Source organism: Coenobita brevimanus, chromosome 1 (assembly GCF_032717465.1).
Source record: "Coenobita brevimanus isolate Jiangsu-jjx chromosome 1, ASM3271746v2, whole genome shotgun sequence".
Lineage (NCBI taxonomy): Eukaryota > Metazoa > Arthropoda > Malacostraca > Decapoda > Coenobitidae > Coenobita > Coenobita brevimanus.
The window spans coordinates 60787071-60804497 of record NC_136954.1 but is presented as its reverse complement, the minus strand read 5'-3'; the positions used below and the strand labels follow the sequence as shown (position 1 = coordinate 60804497).

Genomic DNA, 17427 nt, shown 5'->3' with positions numbered 1-17427 from the left:
AAAAGCACCGTTCAATGCGAATTATGCAACTGAGTGGCGCTGTGGCGGGAGAAATTTAAACAAAACATCACGTGAGAGCAGAAACGTTTTTCATTGGGCGACATTACAATCTCGTCATGATAGCGGGCGGGGGAGGCTACTTGATCGGAAGTTTTGATTGGCTGTCAGCGTCACGGAAACGTCCAGTATGACCGTGTTGGACCAGGGGTGATCGTGCTAGAGGCGAACTCTGCGGATTTCGCCCACTTCTCGGAACTCCGTCAGTGTTATGCTTACGCACCCGTTTTACAGCACTTAAATCATATTAAATCGTACTCATTTTTTGCTCTCTGTGCTGGACGCGAATCGTGCTGGACAAATGCGTGTTGGATGCGAGGGTACTGTATATGTATATATATATATATACAGTACAGTATATATATATATATATATATATATATATATATATATATATATATATATATATATATATATAAAGTTTATGTGTGTGTATATATATATATATATACAGTATATGTATATATATATATCTATATTTATATCTATCCATCTATCTCTATCTATCCATCTATCTATATATATACATAATAATTATTTAAATATTGTTCTCCCCAGTGTGTAATAAAGGAAATATAACTGTGCCATGACAGCTGCCAGATACCACTTTCTGAGGGAAAGGCACTGAGAATCAGGTCTTCATTTTTTTTTTAGGTACTTATGCATACATTCTCCCCATGTGATCATACCATCTAAGCACACACTCTTGTTCTCTGCTTTACTTACCAGTAATATTGTATTTGAATTACAGAAGAAGAGGCTGGATCAAAAAAGCAAGATGCCATTTTCCGAAAAGCAGTGTTCAGCCATGGAACCTCTCGTGACAAGGTTGCTGCTCATGTATTGCGATGTATGGAGGCACCTGCACACTCTCTCTCCAACCTTAATGCTCTCATATCTATGGTCACTCCTAAGGCTAAGGGAGGTTACCAAGAAGTATTTGGTAAGTATATATATACCATATACAAAATGTATTTATGTATATACTGTATCATCACCATCATCATCATCGTCATCATCCGGACCTCCTTTCCCACCTTAGGGCAGGGTGAGGAGTAGCAATGTCCAGACAGCCCAAATTTGCCCAGTCCAATGGGCTACGCTTCCATTCGCTCACCATTCATGTCCCCGTTATCCTAGCTCTATCTGTCTATCTATCTATCTATTGCCAGACGCCTCAATCCCGTACAGGGTGGCCTCAAACAAATCGCCTCCACGTTGTCCTGTCCCCCGCCATTTCACTGCCCTGCTCCCAATTCACACCCCCCTCTTTCATATACCTCTCCACCCCATCCCTCCATCTCATCCTCAGCCTCCCCCTCCCTTTCCTCCCCTCCACCTCACTCACATACACTCCTTGTCAGTCTCTCACTCTCCATCCTCTCCACATGGCCAAACCACCTCAGTGTGTTCCTCCTAATGCTTTTTATCACATCCACATCCACACCACAATGCACCTTTATATCCTCATTTGTCAGCCTGTCTCTCCATGTGACTCCACAGGCTCTATCTGATATGCCAAAAACATTCACTAGGTTCTGTAGCTTCACATAAACATATCCAATAGAGTCAGTCTGGTCGCTGTTGCATTAAAAAGGGTGCCAAATCCCTGATCATGAACTTCTTCTTACAATACAGTATAGTTGCAAGCCTTTATCATTCTTTTTCTGTGCCTGCCCTCCTCACTTCCTATTTCTCCCATCTTACCTGTCACTAGTGGTGTGCGGTACGTAGGAGGACTACTGGGCCTTGAAAGCAGGCTGTGAAGCCTATGCCCAGAGTCGGACGCATTAAAAAAAAAAAAAAAAAACTAATGATTTTCTTTCCTTTACAGGTGGCTTTACATTGAGTGACAAGCCAAATGGTTTCCTGTAAGCCAAGAAACCATTTACAGTGCTGGGTGGCAACCATATAACCAAACCATACGTGCTCCCTACGTGTCAGCAAGTGGGTTGGTGGAGGGTTAGTGCCCCTCCATGTAAAACAAATAACTCAGAGTCAAATGCCACCCCTTATGGGATTATGGCATCTGGCAATAGATAGATAGATAGAGATGAAACTAGGATCTTACAGTAACAATCAATCAATCAATCATTTCCTGTGGCACCCTCGGGGATGCATAGGGCCTCGATGAACTCACACCACCACATCCTATCTTGTGCTAACTCCTCAAGATCTCCCCAACACTCATCTCCAGCTTCCCGTCTCATTGTCCTCACCCACGTCTCTTTTGGCCTTCCTCTACCTCTCCTACCAAGTGCCACCCACCCTGGTGTACCTCGTACTATTCCCTGTCTCCTATACACATGTCCTAGCCACTTCCATCGTGAGAACCTAACATATTCATCGACCGGCTGCACTCCCGTTATTTCTCTAATTCTACTATTTGGTATCCTTTCCCACCACTTAACTCCTAATATTCTTCTAAGTGCTTTGTTTTCAAACACCAAGAATTTATTTTCCATAGTCACTGTGCTGTACCAAGACTCGTGTCCATAAATTAAGATACTCCTAACCATTACCTTATAAAGTTTGATTTTTGTATGCACAGAAAAATTTTTATTATTCCAAATATTTTTAAGCATTCCCATTGCCTGATTAGCCTTCTTTAACCTTTCCTCGAATTCAAAGTTCAAAGAACCATCCTTGGCTAAATAAGTACCTAAATATTTAAACCTATCAACTTGCTTTATAACCATACCTCCAATTACACATTCCTGCGCATTTTCCATATTCATATTGATTATTTCAGTTTTTCCACAATTAATAACCAAACCCACCTTGCGACCTTCACTCACCAAACAGTCCAACACTCTCTGCATCTCTTCTGGCCCATCACAAATCAAAACTATATCATCTGCATAATCTAAATCCAAAAGTTTCCTGTTCTCTCCCCAAAGTATACCTGCACCGGTTTCTGTTCCAACGCGTTTCATAATGTAATCAATGACCAATATAAATAGCAAAGGCGATAGAACACCACCTTGAATTACTCCAGACTTGACTTCAAACAAATCATTCAGACAACCATCAACCATCACTTTACAAAATGTGTCCTCATGCATGTTCATAATTACCCTCACAAACTCCTCTGGTATTCCATAATGTCTCATGATCTTCCCCATAGTCTCTCTCGAAACACTATCAAAAGCCTTTTCAAAATCAACAAAACAAAGACTTAACGGTACTCTCATTTCATTAACTTGCTGCATCAAATGCCTAACTATAAAGATCTGATCATTGCAACCACGTCCCTTTCTAAAACCAGCCTGTTCATCCCTCAGAATACCCTCAACCACCGGCTCCAACCTATTTAACAACACTCTACTGAAACCTTTCAAAGCTATTGGTGACAAAGAGATTCCCCTCCAATTACCACATTCACTCAGGTCTCCCTTCTTCGGAACTTTAACAATTACACCATTCTTCCAAACTGATGGTAGTAACCCCATCACCCATATCTTATTGAATAGCTTGGTCAAGATCATTATTAATCTATCCCCCTCCACTTTAAACATTTCTGGAAATAAACCATCCTCCCCTGGTGCCTTATTATTCTTTAACTGTTTTACTGCTTTCTCCACTTCTGCAAGCCTCAACTCTCCTGTTTCTATATTTAAATCTTCCTGAGCAGACGGTATATCCTCTTCTGGTGGTATTGGTCTATTAAGAACTGTCTCAAAATGCTCTTTCCATCTATTTTTAATATCTCCATCTTTGGTCAATAAATTTCCTTCCCTGTCTCTAACTGGTATTTCCTTGCGTTTACCTGCATTACCACTCAGTTCTCTAATCGATTCATATGCTATTCTTTGACTCTGTCCATCATTTTTGTTTATTAAGATTTCAGTCTCTGCAACCTTTTCATCCACACATCTTCTTTTATCTCTCCTAGCTAACCTTCTTACTTCTGAATTCAAACTCCAGTACGCAGCTCTTGCTAATTCAATCTCTCGTTCATCAACGCATTGCATCTCACTCCTCAATTTAGCCTCACCTCTCTTTTTTATCATATCCCACGTTTCCTCTGATATCCATTTCTTTCTCCTGAATCTATGTCTCCTTCCAATTGTACATTCAGCAGTCTCATGCAAAACTTTGTTCACATCCTCCCACATCTCATCTACACTTCTCTCCCCCTCTTCCAACGTTTCCACCACCAAAAACCTATTTCTGCATTCTAATCTGAATTCCTCCTTTTCTTCTCCTTCCCTTCTAAGCTTAACAATATCGTATCTACCAACACCAGATTTTTCCTTCTTCTGATTTTTAAGTTTAAACCTTATTTTTGCAATGCTGAGTTGATGGTCACTACCAATATCCACTCCCCGTTTAACATGAACATCTAGCAGAGAACTTCTATGCCTCCTACTGATAGCGATGTGATCAATCTGATTTTTATATTTTCCACACGGCGACACCCAAGTTGTCTTGTGTATATTGCAATGCTGAAAGAGTGTGCCCCCAATGACTAAGTTATTTGCTAGACAGAAGCTTCCAAACCTCACTCCGTTTTCACTCATCCTACTACCAACTCCCATCTTACCCATACATGCCTCAAATCCCTCATTTGAACAGCCCATTACTGCATTAAAGTCTCCAACGCAGATCAAAACATCATGTCTAGGTACCCTTCCTACTCCTTCTTGCAACTTTTCATAAAATGTGTCTTTCCTTTCATCGAGTGCATCATTAGTAGGTGCATAACACACAAACAGACTGATGTTGCCATGATTTGATTTAAACCGTGCGTATAACAATCGCTCATCTATAGGATCCCACTCACATAAAGCCTTATTTGCCTTACAACCCAGCAACAATCCTACTCCCTGATAATGCATTCCGTCCTGTCGGCCAGATATCAATAAACGTACACCATCCTCCAAATCCAACTTATCGACTCCAGTTAATCTAGTTTCTGTCAGAGCACAAATATCAAGTCCGTAATTTTGAAAAACCTTCACTAACTCATCGATTTTACCGTCATGATTTAGCGTTCTCACATTCCAGTTACCAATTTTAATTGTATTTTTTGCATTAACAAAGGAATTAGATTGTAATTGAGGCAACCGTGAGATTCTTAGCACCCCCTGCCCATTTAAGGGCTGCACGGGACTGGGGGCCATTATTGTTCTTTCAGAGTCCATCAAGGTTTCTTTGGCTAACTTCCTGAACACCTCGCCATTGTGTTGCAGTCGCAGTAGGCAGCTAACTTGCCTGATTGCCCACACCCAAAAGACCCAGCTATGCCGTAGCCAGTCACGTGCCGGCATGCTTCCCAGCCATTTCACTCTCAAGGAGTTCCTCTGGCTGAGAAAGCAACCACCCCCCTGCTCCCGAGGGCTTTTGATCTGTGTAGGTAGAGGGCGATCACTCCCTCACTAGCCATATACAGTGTATGTACAGTGTATAGGCAACACTTACAGTAACATGGAGATTTAATTTCCCCCATTATTACTTAATAGCATGGTAATACCACTGAATTGCACGAGGAAAACTGTGGGAAATGGGTGTGTTTAGGTATTGGATTTCCAGATACAACTCGTGTGTTATGCTTTTGTTGGTCACTGATTGGCTTCCTTAACCTGACCCGACCCATGTGACCATGTCTCACACCATCTGTCACAGCCTGCCTCAGTTTTGTGTAGACAGTCGCTGTGATGAGAAGTTTATTTGCTTATTTCCTTACTCCACATTTCCTCTGAGAACTCTGAGCATGCGGTTCCAAAGTAACTTTAATTGTGCCTAAACACCCTGAATGTGCTATGAACACAGGAAAAGCCATCCATTCATCCATCAGCCAATTCTATGTTGCCCCATGAGGAGCGTTGAACTGTTTATTTTGAATGAAAATGTAAAATTGTTGAATGAAGTGGCGTGTGGTGCTGGAGCTTAAATGCAAACAATCAGACAGATATGAGTCAGGTGTGTTTACAGTGTGGATAGTTTTCTTTGTTGGAAAAAGAAGCTAATGATGAAGGAGCAGCAAAATTCATGTTTTTGCCTTTAGTGCAACGAGTGTGAAAAAAAAAAAAAAAAGAGGCTTTGTGCCTTATGTTTATTATGAACCAATGGTCTTTGGTCAAGAAAATTTGGATCTTACAATATGGGAAGACACTACGTGATGACACACACAGTTAGGTAGGAGGTTGTGTAGATCAGATATTCATTCTTAGATCTTTAGTGGAAAAGTTTCTAGAGAAGGGAAAGAAGTTGTATGCGGCTTTTATGGATTTGGAGAAAGCATATGACAGGGTGGATAGACAAGGATTGTGGAAAGTATTAAGAATATATGGAGTAGATGGGAAGTTGCTGATTGCTGTGAAGAGTATGTATGATGGTGCTAAGGCTGCAGTGGTGTGGATGGTGAACTGAGTGAAATTTTCTCTTTGAAGGTTGGGTTGAAAAAGGGATGTGTCATGTCTCCATGGTTATTCGGTCTGTACATGGATGGGGTAATAAAAGAGGTACAAGGTAGGGTAGTGGAAGTTGGAGTGGCCCTGGTGAGAGAGGGTAGTGTTTGGAAACTCCCTGTACTGTTGTTTGCAGATGATACTGTGTTGTTGAGTGAAGACGAAGGAGAGCTGCAAGGCTTGGTGGATGGGTTTGGGAGAGTGTGTAAGAAACGGATTCTAAAGGTGAATGTAGGGAAGAGTAAAGTGATGGTCTTTGAGAGAAGTGAAGTCAGTGAATGTACAGGGAGGTGGATGGTGAGGAATTGGAAAATGTGAGTACGTTTAAGTACTTGGGTAGTGTTGTCATGCTCATGAGGGAATTGTAATGATGATATTAATATTCTGGGTCTTATGACTTACTCTCAGCCATATAATGCATTGTTACCTGGAATGAAATATTGTACCAGAGTTGTCCTGATCATGAGAGAGTTCACTGTACTGTGATACCACTCCCTCAGATGCCCTCAGAGAACTTCTGGAGTCAGCATTCCTGCCTGGAGGCCATGTTGCACGCAGCTTTGAAGCCCACAACTTCCACTGCCTCCACCGCCTCTTGGTGTCAGGCCGGGAGCATTCAGAGAGGCAGTTGGCACTTTGGTATTTTGAGGATCAGCTGGTCTGTGCATATCAGCGATTAATTAGGCAGTTAACACAGGTTAGTTTTCACTCAGTTTTTACCTTTTACCCATCTGTGCTTTTCATCTTAGACTCGCTCCTTTTCCCATAGATTCTTTCAGAGAATTCTATATATGTCTCCATTTTAGTTGTCCTTGTCATGTCAGGCATATTTGGCATCACTATTTTAACCCTGGAACTCAAATTTCACATGGGGTGAAGAAATCCAGAGCAAGGCTGTCTAAATTCTTTTAAGGACATGAATCAAAGGAGAAAGGAAGTTTTCCTTTCCCACTCCCCTCCCCCTCTCATCCTCCATATTCTTTCCTTTAACTGCGGGCATTGTTTTGCCCCGACTGGCCTCTCCCGCGGGGGTTTCAGCCAAAATGTAAACAAACTTTAAACCTTTATAACTCTGCACAGAATAAATCTAGAGCAAAAAATTAGGTACCATTAGAAAGTACTAACCTTCGGCTTTGCAATGATGTAGGTTTCATGATTTCGTTGACTATCACTGGATGGACAGTGCCGTTAAAAGTGAGCGATCTAAAATCACTATTTTTCGCTCACACACCATTACCTTCTCTCACACACCATTACCAAATGCCAACCTCATTCTGATAATAATACTATAAACATATATGAACACTGCACATACAATAAACACCCACTCTGTGTTCACTGAGGCAGGTAAAAGGCACTGTAATTGCCCGCACTTCACTGCCACATCAGCGGTGTTGTAATCACTATTTTTCGTTCACACACCATTACCAAATGCCAACCTCATTCTGATAATAATACTATAAACATATATGAACACTGCACATACGATAAACACCCACTCTGTGTTCACTGAGGCAGGTAAAAGGCACTGTAATTGCCCGCACTTCACTGCCACATCAGCGGTGTTGTAATCACTATTTTTCGCTCACACACCATTACCAAATGCCAACCTCATTCTGATAATAATACTATAAACATATATGAACACTGCACATACCATAAACACCCACTCTGTGTTCACTGAGGCAGGTAAAAGGCACTGTAATTGCCCGCACTTCACTGCCACATCAGCGGTGTTGTCACTCACACAGCTGGACAGATACTGATGCGTGTTGGTCAGGGGTGGGGTGGGGGGCCCGGGAGGTGGGAGATGGGGGCCCGGGGGGTGGGAGGAGGGAGGTGGGGGTCGGCTGGAGTGAAAGAACTTAATAGCTACTCTCCCTTGAAACAATTGGCGCACGGAAAAAACCCTGGGTATTCAAAATATTCACAAACATTCGAGAATGACACCCGCGGTTTGGTCCAGTTTTTGCAATGTCATTCTGAGATGACACCCGCAGTTAAAGGGTTAAGATGTATGGAATTACTTTTGACACAAAGTACTGGCCATTGGGGTTGCCACATTGGGATTTACTTGCAATATCCAAGACTCGGCACCCCTACATATGGTGCAGTTTAAGACTTAGAGTTTTCACCTTTTGTACACACTTTTAATTTACTTTGCTGCTTTTGTTTCAGAAGAGTCTTGGAAACCAGTGTCTGGCTGGTAATGTCATAGATCGTTCCACTTCATTTTCTAATATACTATAGCAGTAGCCGTGTGTGTGTGTGTGTGTGTGTGTGTGTGTGTATGTATTTTGGGCAGCCGAAACTACATGTTCAAATCTCACCAAAATTGGCACAAAAATCGCAAAAAAATCGCTGATGTGAAAAAACTTGGTCCCATCACGATTGAAAAACTTTTTTCTGTATTTAATGAGTGATCACATTTTGACCCCAAAATGCTGCTCCCAGAGCCTGGCATAGGATCTCTGTAGAATTTTTTGCCTAGAAGTAGAACTAAAATAAACTGTAGCAGTAGCCGTGTGTCTGTGTGTCTACTTCGGACCTGTATTCGGACAACTTGGGTTCCACTCCTGAAGCTGCAAATAACACAATCAGTTGGTTAGCTGCAAAAAATCCAAGTGACAACATTACACTAGAACAGCACATAAATGCAAGAGCCCTCCGCAGGAGCAAGTGCAAGGGTCCCGAAGGGCCCACGAGCACTTGTTATCTCAAAAATATTTTTCCATTGTCTTCCATACCAAACATGGTCATCCATTTTCAACCTGACTAATCTTTCCGTCATTCATCATCATCTAATCCAGTATTGCCCGAAGAGTGTAGGGTCCCTGAACTAGGCTGCTTAGTCCAGACACTAAAGCTGTGAGTGACCATTTGCTCTTTCGCAAGCATCATTGCCTGAGTAGTGAGCCCCAGCTGCTTCTCAGAAGTAGACCGTAATGAACCATATTCAGTTGGAGTGCCTTAATTCACTAGATCACCAGGTATCTAAAAATTTTATGAGAGAAACAGGTCTAATATACTTCAGCAGCACACTGCATGACGACCCACCATTGATCTCCCTGCAGCCTTAGAGAATTGTGGAGTCTGCGATTATATCCATACCATCTCAAAATATTTCTATATCAGTTACTTAACACTGATTTATCTCACTCATATACAACACTTTCTTCATTATCTTGGTCCTCATAGGAAATTTTATTGCTTATGCTTGTACAGTGCACCCTCGATATAATGAACTAATTGGTACCAGACCCTTGACATTAAAGCCAAACACCATGCCATTTGATAATTTCCCAGGTGTTGTGGCTTTACCAAGCAAAGATGGTTAAATATGGAGTATTGTTCTGCCATGCAGCCATATACAGTAACATACAGCTAGGTCTAAATGGCTCTTTTTCTCAATAAATGCTCTATTAATGGCTCCTCTCACGATGCTTGTCACCCAGAGACTGATGCAGCATTGTTCAGGATGTGGAGGAGTGTGTGTGTATGTACTTTAGAAGGAATGAGTCAAGCTTGTACTGTCCCTTGTTTTGAACCATTTTTATCGTACATGTCCTGAAATTTATGAATAGTTTTGGCACACACTATTTCATTCAGTAGTGCTTTCCACTGATTAGTTGCTCTATTTGGGAAACTGAATTTATTTACGTGTGTATCACCTCTTTTTTTTTACATTTTTTTGCAGTGTCCTCTTGATGTTGTTTCCCCATAGGTTATATACTCATATATGTCTATGTTCTCTTTTCCTGTGATGCATCTACAGTATATAACATAATCATACCTCGTCTTTGCATTGTCTCGTGTAACGTTGGTAGGTTTAATTTTTTGAGTGTTTCTCCATAGCCTACATCTCTTAAGCTTGTTGCCCATCTTCCTGTGGCCCTTTGTACCTTTTCAGTCATATCTATGTGCTCTTTGAGATGTGAATTCCCGACTGCTGATGCATACTCCTGAGTTGGTCTGATGAATGATGTTATTACCTTTCTCAGCATCTCTTCATTTATATATGTGAATGCTACCCTCATGTTAGCAAACAGTGTGTACTTGTTCCTTACTTTTTCATTTATGTGGTCAGCCAGTGATAGTCTGTTATCGCCAATCACTCTTATCCTCCTCCTTTTCTGATGTGTGTAGTGTTGAACTAACTAACTTATAGTCCCAGTCTGATCTTTTTTCACTTTTACCAAATTAGATTACATGACATTTGTCCTCATTGAATTCCATTTGCCATCTATTGCTCCATTCATGAAGCTTAGGTAATTCCTCGTGTAGCCCTATGCAAGTGTCTGTGTTCGTAATTTTCCCTTGTATTTTTGCATTCGAATAGGATGGATGGACAGTGTGAAGAGAGCGCTGGATGCGAGAGGGATGTCTGTTGAGCAAGGAAGAGTGGCTGTGCGTGACAGAAATAAATGGAGAGAAATTGTGAATGAATATGTGATGACGCAGCCCTGAGGGGATATTCTCCTGCATTTGGTCTGATCAGCTAGTCAGGTCAGGTGCGGTTAAGGGGATGGGTCTATTATGATGTGGCAGGGGTAAACCAGTTCTGCTGTCGGGCCCTGCTGCGGATGTCACTGATTGCATTGCGCAGTTGACCCTTGTGCGGTGTGGTGCAGTGAGGATCTGTCCGTTCTCCCCTTTGGGGCTAAGATGCGAATGAATGTGTTTGAATGGATGAGTAAATGGAGAGTGAGTCGTCCTCTCGGCTACCTCCCTTTCCTTGGGGGAAGCAGCCTAGGTATATAGATAGATAGATAGATTTTTGCATCATCAGCAAACATATTTAGATAGCTTCCATTTCCAGTGTTGTTGTCTGTGTCATTTATATTTACAAAAAACATAAATGCTGCCAGCACAGAGCCCTTTGGAACTCCACTCGTCACTTTTCTACGTGATGAGTAATTTCCCCTTAGCACTGTTTTCATTTCCCTTTTATTGAGTGTGTGTGTGTGTGTTTTTATGCAAGGAAGAAGGAACCAAAGGCCAGGAGCCTGTAAATTATTCCCTCCATGGGAAAAAAAAAAAGGCTAAATTCAAGAACTGTTCATTTCAAGATGGGTGGACACACTGCATTTGAAAGACTGGAGATCATAGGCAGTAGGAAGTATGGACAGAGGGAGACAGTTCCAGAGTTGACTTGTTGCATACATGTAGGACTGGGAGTAATGGATAACTCTTGCATTAGAGCTGGACAGAAAAGGGATTAGAGTTTGTTGTGTGACGGGTGCAACGCACCTGCCGTAGTAAAGGAGGGATGCAAGAAGACAGTTCAGAGGAGTAGTGCCCATTGAAGCAGCGATAGAAAAGAGATAAAGATGCAACAGTACAGTGAAGATACAGAGGTTGAAGAGAGCTAGTAAGAGGAGGAGAGTTGATGAGACGAAAAGCCTTTGACTCCTTGTTGAGAAGAGCTGTATGTAGGGAGCCTCCCCACGCACGAGTTGTACTCTACCCAGGGGCAAATAAAACCCATGTATGAAGTCAACAACTGTACAGAGGTAAAGAAGGCACGGAATCGGCTTAACACACCTAATCTCTTGGAAGCAGATTTTACAAGGCGCTCACCATCCACTCACTCAGTGTGTAGCTCTTGAGTGTGTGTCTTTTCCTCTCCTCCATCCTTCTTTCTTTCCATCTTCTTTTGTCTTTCTTTCATTCATTCTTTCCTCGTCCTTCTGCATACAGGTGACTTTACACTCCCTCTTCTGTCTTTCTTTCCTTCATTCTCTCCTCTTCCTTCTGCCTGAGGATAACTCATCACTGAATGACAAGCCAAATGGTTTCCTGCACACCAGGGAACCATTTACTATGCTGGGTGGTAACCATATAACCAAATTATGGCGCTTGGTGGTTTAGTGGGTAATTACGGTGCTCTGATCGAATTTAGCCGATGAAAGTTTATATCCAAGGGATGGTTGAGGTTTGTTGCTCACGTAATGTCACTCAGGGATGAGTGAGACTGGTCACTCTCATCTTAAATGTCAGGCCCAACATGCCTAGCCCCAGGCTTCTATGCCCCTCATGGGGCAACATTGGATTGGATGATGGGTGGATGGATGGTAATATGTTATTTCCAAGATAAATCCCGAGAGAATGAAGTCCCAAGCATGTTTAACCCCTTAACCGCAGGTGTCATTCCAGAATGACATTGCAAAAACTGGACCAAACCACAGGTGTCATTCTGGAATGTTTGTGAATATTTTGAATACCGCACTTTTTTTCTGCACGACAATTGTTTCAAGGAAGAGTAGCTATTGAGTTCTTTCACTCCAGCCGACCCCCCACCTCCCTTCTCCCACCCCCCCAGGCCCCCCCCACCCCCACCCCTGCCCAAACACGCATGAGTATCTGTCCAGTTTTGTGAGTGACAATGGCGCTGATGTGGCAGTGAAGTGCGGGCAATTACAGTACCTTTTACCTGCCACAGAGTGGGCGTTTATCGTATGTGCAGTGTTCATTTATGTTTATAGTATTATTATCAGAGTGTGGTTGGCATTTGGTAATGGTGTGTGGGACTAAAAATAGTGATTTTAGATTGCTCACTTCTAATGGCACTGCCCATCCAGTGAAAGTCCACAAAGTCATGAAACCTACATCATTGCAAAGCTGAAGGTTAGTACTTTCTAATGGTACCCTATTTTTCGCTCTAGCTTTATTCTGTGCAGAGTTATAAAAGTTTAAAGTTTGTTTACATTTTGGCTGGAACCCCCATGGGGGGGGGGGGCAGTCAGGTCAAAACAATGCCTGCAGTTAAAGGGTTAAAGGTGATGCAGGATTAAGCTGGACATTGTTAAAAAAAAAAATGGAAGATTTTGTTGGGTTGATAGATGTAAGAACTGAGTTTTTGATGCATTAAAAACAACAAGATTACTTTTACCCCAATCAGAGATATGTGCCAAGTCAGACATTAGGTGTGCCATAGCCTCATCCCTTGTTTGTTGAAGTAACTGCTGAGATGGACGCTGTTGGTAGTGAATGTAAAGGTGAGGGGTGGAGTCATCAATGTATGAGTGGATAGGGACAGATGTACAGCTTAGAAGGTCATTGATGAACAAAAGAGAAATGGTGATAGGATAGAAGCCTGAGGAACACCACAATTGATAGCTCTAGGAGAAGAATGGGGCCATCTACAGCAGCAGCTATAGAATGACCAGAAAGGAAGCTAGAGATAAAGGCACAGATAGAAGGGTAGAAAGCATAAGAAGGCAATTTGGAAATTAAAGATTTATGCCAGACTCGATCGAAAGCCTTCGAGTTGTCTAGTGCAGTGGCAAAGCTTTCTCCAGTGTCCCGAAAGGAGGATGACCAGGAGTCTGAAAGGTAGATTAGAAGATCACCAGTAGAGCGTCACTGATGGAGCCAATACTGATGATCGGAAAGAAGGTTGTGATAGGAAAGATGCTTTAAATTTTTTTTTAACCCCTCCCATCCAGGTGGCATGTATACATGATGACTTGGGGACATCCGGGTGACATGTATACATGATCTAGTGTTTTGTAGTAGTAGTGTTATTGTATTATTATTATAATTATTGCATCATATTATAATAGCATTTTATACTATAATTTTATATTAAAGGTTTAGCTGAGAAATTATGGTTTAAATAATGGTGATTTTTAAGAAAACCACCTGCAGGTGGTTTGGGTGGTGAAAACAACCCCCGGACGTGATGGGTTAAAGAATAAACTGAAAAACTTTTGAAATACAGGATGTTAAAGCAGTAGGATGATAGTTAGAAGGTTGTGAATGGTCACCGTTCTTTGGGATAGGCTGAGTGAGAGCTAGCTTCCAGCTAGAAGGAGAGGTGCAAGTTGACAGTCAAATGTGAAATTGTTTACCTAGGCAGGGTGTAAGCACAGAAGCACAGTTCTTGAGGACAACAGGAGGGACCCCATCAGGCCCATATGCCTTCGTAGTATTGAGGCCAGCAATAGTAGAGAATACATCAATTTAAGAAATTTTAATGTCAGCCATGAGGAAGTCAGAGGGGGGAAGTGATGGAGCGACAGGACTGGAATCGTCTAAGGTGGAATTGGAGGAGAAAGTCTGAGCGACTTTTCTTTGGAGGATCCATTGGCCATACTGGAGCAATTGGACAGGTCAAGGTAATAAGGTTGTGATCGAAGGAGCCTAACGGAGAGAAAAGAATAACAACATAAGCAGAAGGATTAGTTGTGAGGAAAAGGTCAAGTGTTTTGGAACTCTCCATGGCAGTCAGGGATACAGTTAGGGTGCTGTACAAGTTGCCCTAAGCCATTAAAGATAGAAAAGATGTAGGCTTGTTCTCCAGGTGGATTGTAGAAACTTTGTAGCTTCTTGTAGTGTGTTTTGTAGATCAGTTGTACATATATTAGACTTGTGGACAAGCGGTTTTTATATGTGAGTAGTTTTGTAAGTAGATAATCTTTGTTCCTTTTGTCACGCAATGACAGGAGAGGTAAAGATTAGTATGAGACTATTTTTATTTGTCTTGGAAATATTAACAGTCTCTCAGACACGAGTGAAGTATAGAGTCCCGCTGCGCTGTTACCTCCCCACTGTCTCACTTTATCTCTTTCTGCCACCCTCTCGCCCCTGTTGCTTGTTGGTTCTGTGGCTAGCCCCTTTCTGATCTCTGATTCCTACATTCTCGTTTAGCAGGGGTCGTGTCATGTGGGCTATACTGTCGTGGAAATGTTCTAGAAGCCTGTGTGTGTGTGTATGGTCACGAGGCACTGTTTGTGGGCTATTGTGCTGGTGTGAGACATTCTGGAGAGGTGTTAACATCACTTCCTTTGGCCCCTAGATTTGACATTGACCTAACCTCTAGACTGTATTATGTATGTTGCTGGTTATTATGTATTAAGATATTTCACAGTCCTGACATCGCTCGGTCATGCCAGCTGGCGGTCCTGTGACAGCAATCATCATTGACATATGCTAATCTATTAATACATAATATTGATTATAATATTGTATAGACATAATATTTGTGATAATATTGTACTGGCCTAATAATATTCTAGAAACAATACATTTTAAATTGTATACATAATTGAACAAATGCACTATACTTATATTGATTATAGAATATTGTATAACATTGTAAAATGTGTATGTAACAGACATACGCATATAATTGTGCAATGGTAATACTGCTAGGTTGTTACATTACATATGGAGTTATCCCTTTAGTAATGTCTAATGTTTCACCTAACTTGTGTGATGATTCTGGTAATACAGAATTGTAGTAACATTGTATGAATTGTTACACAATAATTGTATGGTACATAATTGTATTGTAATTGTTACATATTGTTTGTAGTTACATAACTGTAGCAAGTGTAACACAGTTCTAGTAACACTGCAGTAATATTGTAGTGACATTGTAGTAATACATAACTGTAACATTGTATGAATTGTTACATAATTGTATTGTAATTGTTACATATCGTTTGTAGTTACATAACTGTAGCATGTTTAACATAATTCTAGTAATACTGTAGTAATACATAACTGTAACATTGTATGAATTGTTACATAATTGTATTGTAATTGTTACATATAATTTGTAGTTACATAATTGTAGCAAGTTAACATAATTCTAGTAACATTGCAGTAATATTGTAGTAATACATAAATGTAACATTGTATGAATTGTTACATATCGTTTGTAGTTTCTTAACTGTAGCATGTGTAACATAATTCTAGTAACACTGCAATAATATTGTAGTAACATTGTAGTAATATATAACTGTAACATTGTATGAATTGTTACATAATTGTATTGTAATTGTTATATCATTTGTAGTTATATAATTGTAACAACTGTAATGTAATTGTAGTAATTGCAGTCCTGACATCGCTAATCTGGTCATGCTGCAGTCGATGATAGTGATGATGTGCTTTGCCACTGGCTCGTGGAGAACAATAATTTGCTTTTTGTTTCACTTATAGAAGGAGTTTATGTGGTATTTTGGCATTTGTAGTAACGACTATTTTCATTTGTTTGTTATGGAATCTTACTGTTCTTTTTTTATTTACTTTCTATAGTTTGTTTTTCTTCGTTTGTCTACGCTTTTTTGGTGTTGTCCGAGGTTGCATAATTGCTGGCTAATTCCCTTGGAACCTTTTTTAAGGCCTAGTTTATATTGCACAGATATTATTGAAATTGGTGTTATATAGCCCCATATTTTGTTTTTTATATAAAAAATAGACTGTATATACACTATACACGGTATTAACTATATAAACTGAGTTGTTGTTCATTTGTACCTGTCGTGGGTAATGTATGTGTGAGCACTGTGTGGAAATCTTTGTCTTCATAATTGTGTGGAAGATGTTGTTCATTCTTGCTATAGTCTCACCAATCTAAAACCAAGGTTTGGGTGGGGTCTGGCGCTGGGTGCAGCCATGCCATACTTCCTAAACGAGCGATGAGTAGATTCTATTATATATGTAATAGGCATCACAGATAGGTACACACATACTAATACAATATAAACGTAAGTATTCTAGCATATCAAAGGAAGGTAAACTTGTAATGCAATATGGCTCTTGTACATCAATAAAGAAACGTGGCATACATATTTTACAGTGGTGCTGATAAAAATGTAGTTACTTTTACCGACTTTCACGGTAGTTCTAAGTTGGGTAAGTAATGTAACAATTACGTTTATAATATAATTTGAAGGAATCAGTAGAACATACGCTATTTTCTTAAGAGAAATAAATAGGTTAAAACACTCACGAGCGGCAACATCCAGATCCATTGGAGGGAGATTTAAGCTTCTGTCACGTGCTTCCACTGTTCACTTTCTGTTATATATATAACTTAAATTATATTTATAACTTAAATTAGTTTGTCTTTACACACACACACACACACACACACACACACACACACACAGAAGTGGGTGAAGTCATGTCAGGCCAGGTGGCGAGGTGTGAGCGGACGAACTCT

At 40.8% G+C, this 17427-nt stretch overlaps 1 protein-coding gene across 1 annotated transcript in view; it reads left to right on the top strand.

Moving 5' to 3' along the window:
• The window catches only part of LOC145405854 (CCAAT/enhancer-binding protein zeta-like), a 106521-nt gene that overhangs the window by 21810 nt on the left and 67284 nt on the right, over window positions 1-17427 (top strand). Inside the window, exons 3-4 of the mRNA XM_080277131.1 lie at window positions 809-1000; window positions 6971-7167. Coding sequence (XP_080133257.1) covers window positions 809-1000; window positions 6971-7167 — 389 coding nt within the window. The remainder of the gene's footprint in view (window positions 1-808; window positions 1001-6970; window positions 7168-17427) is intronic.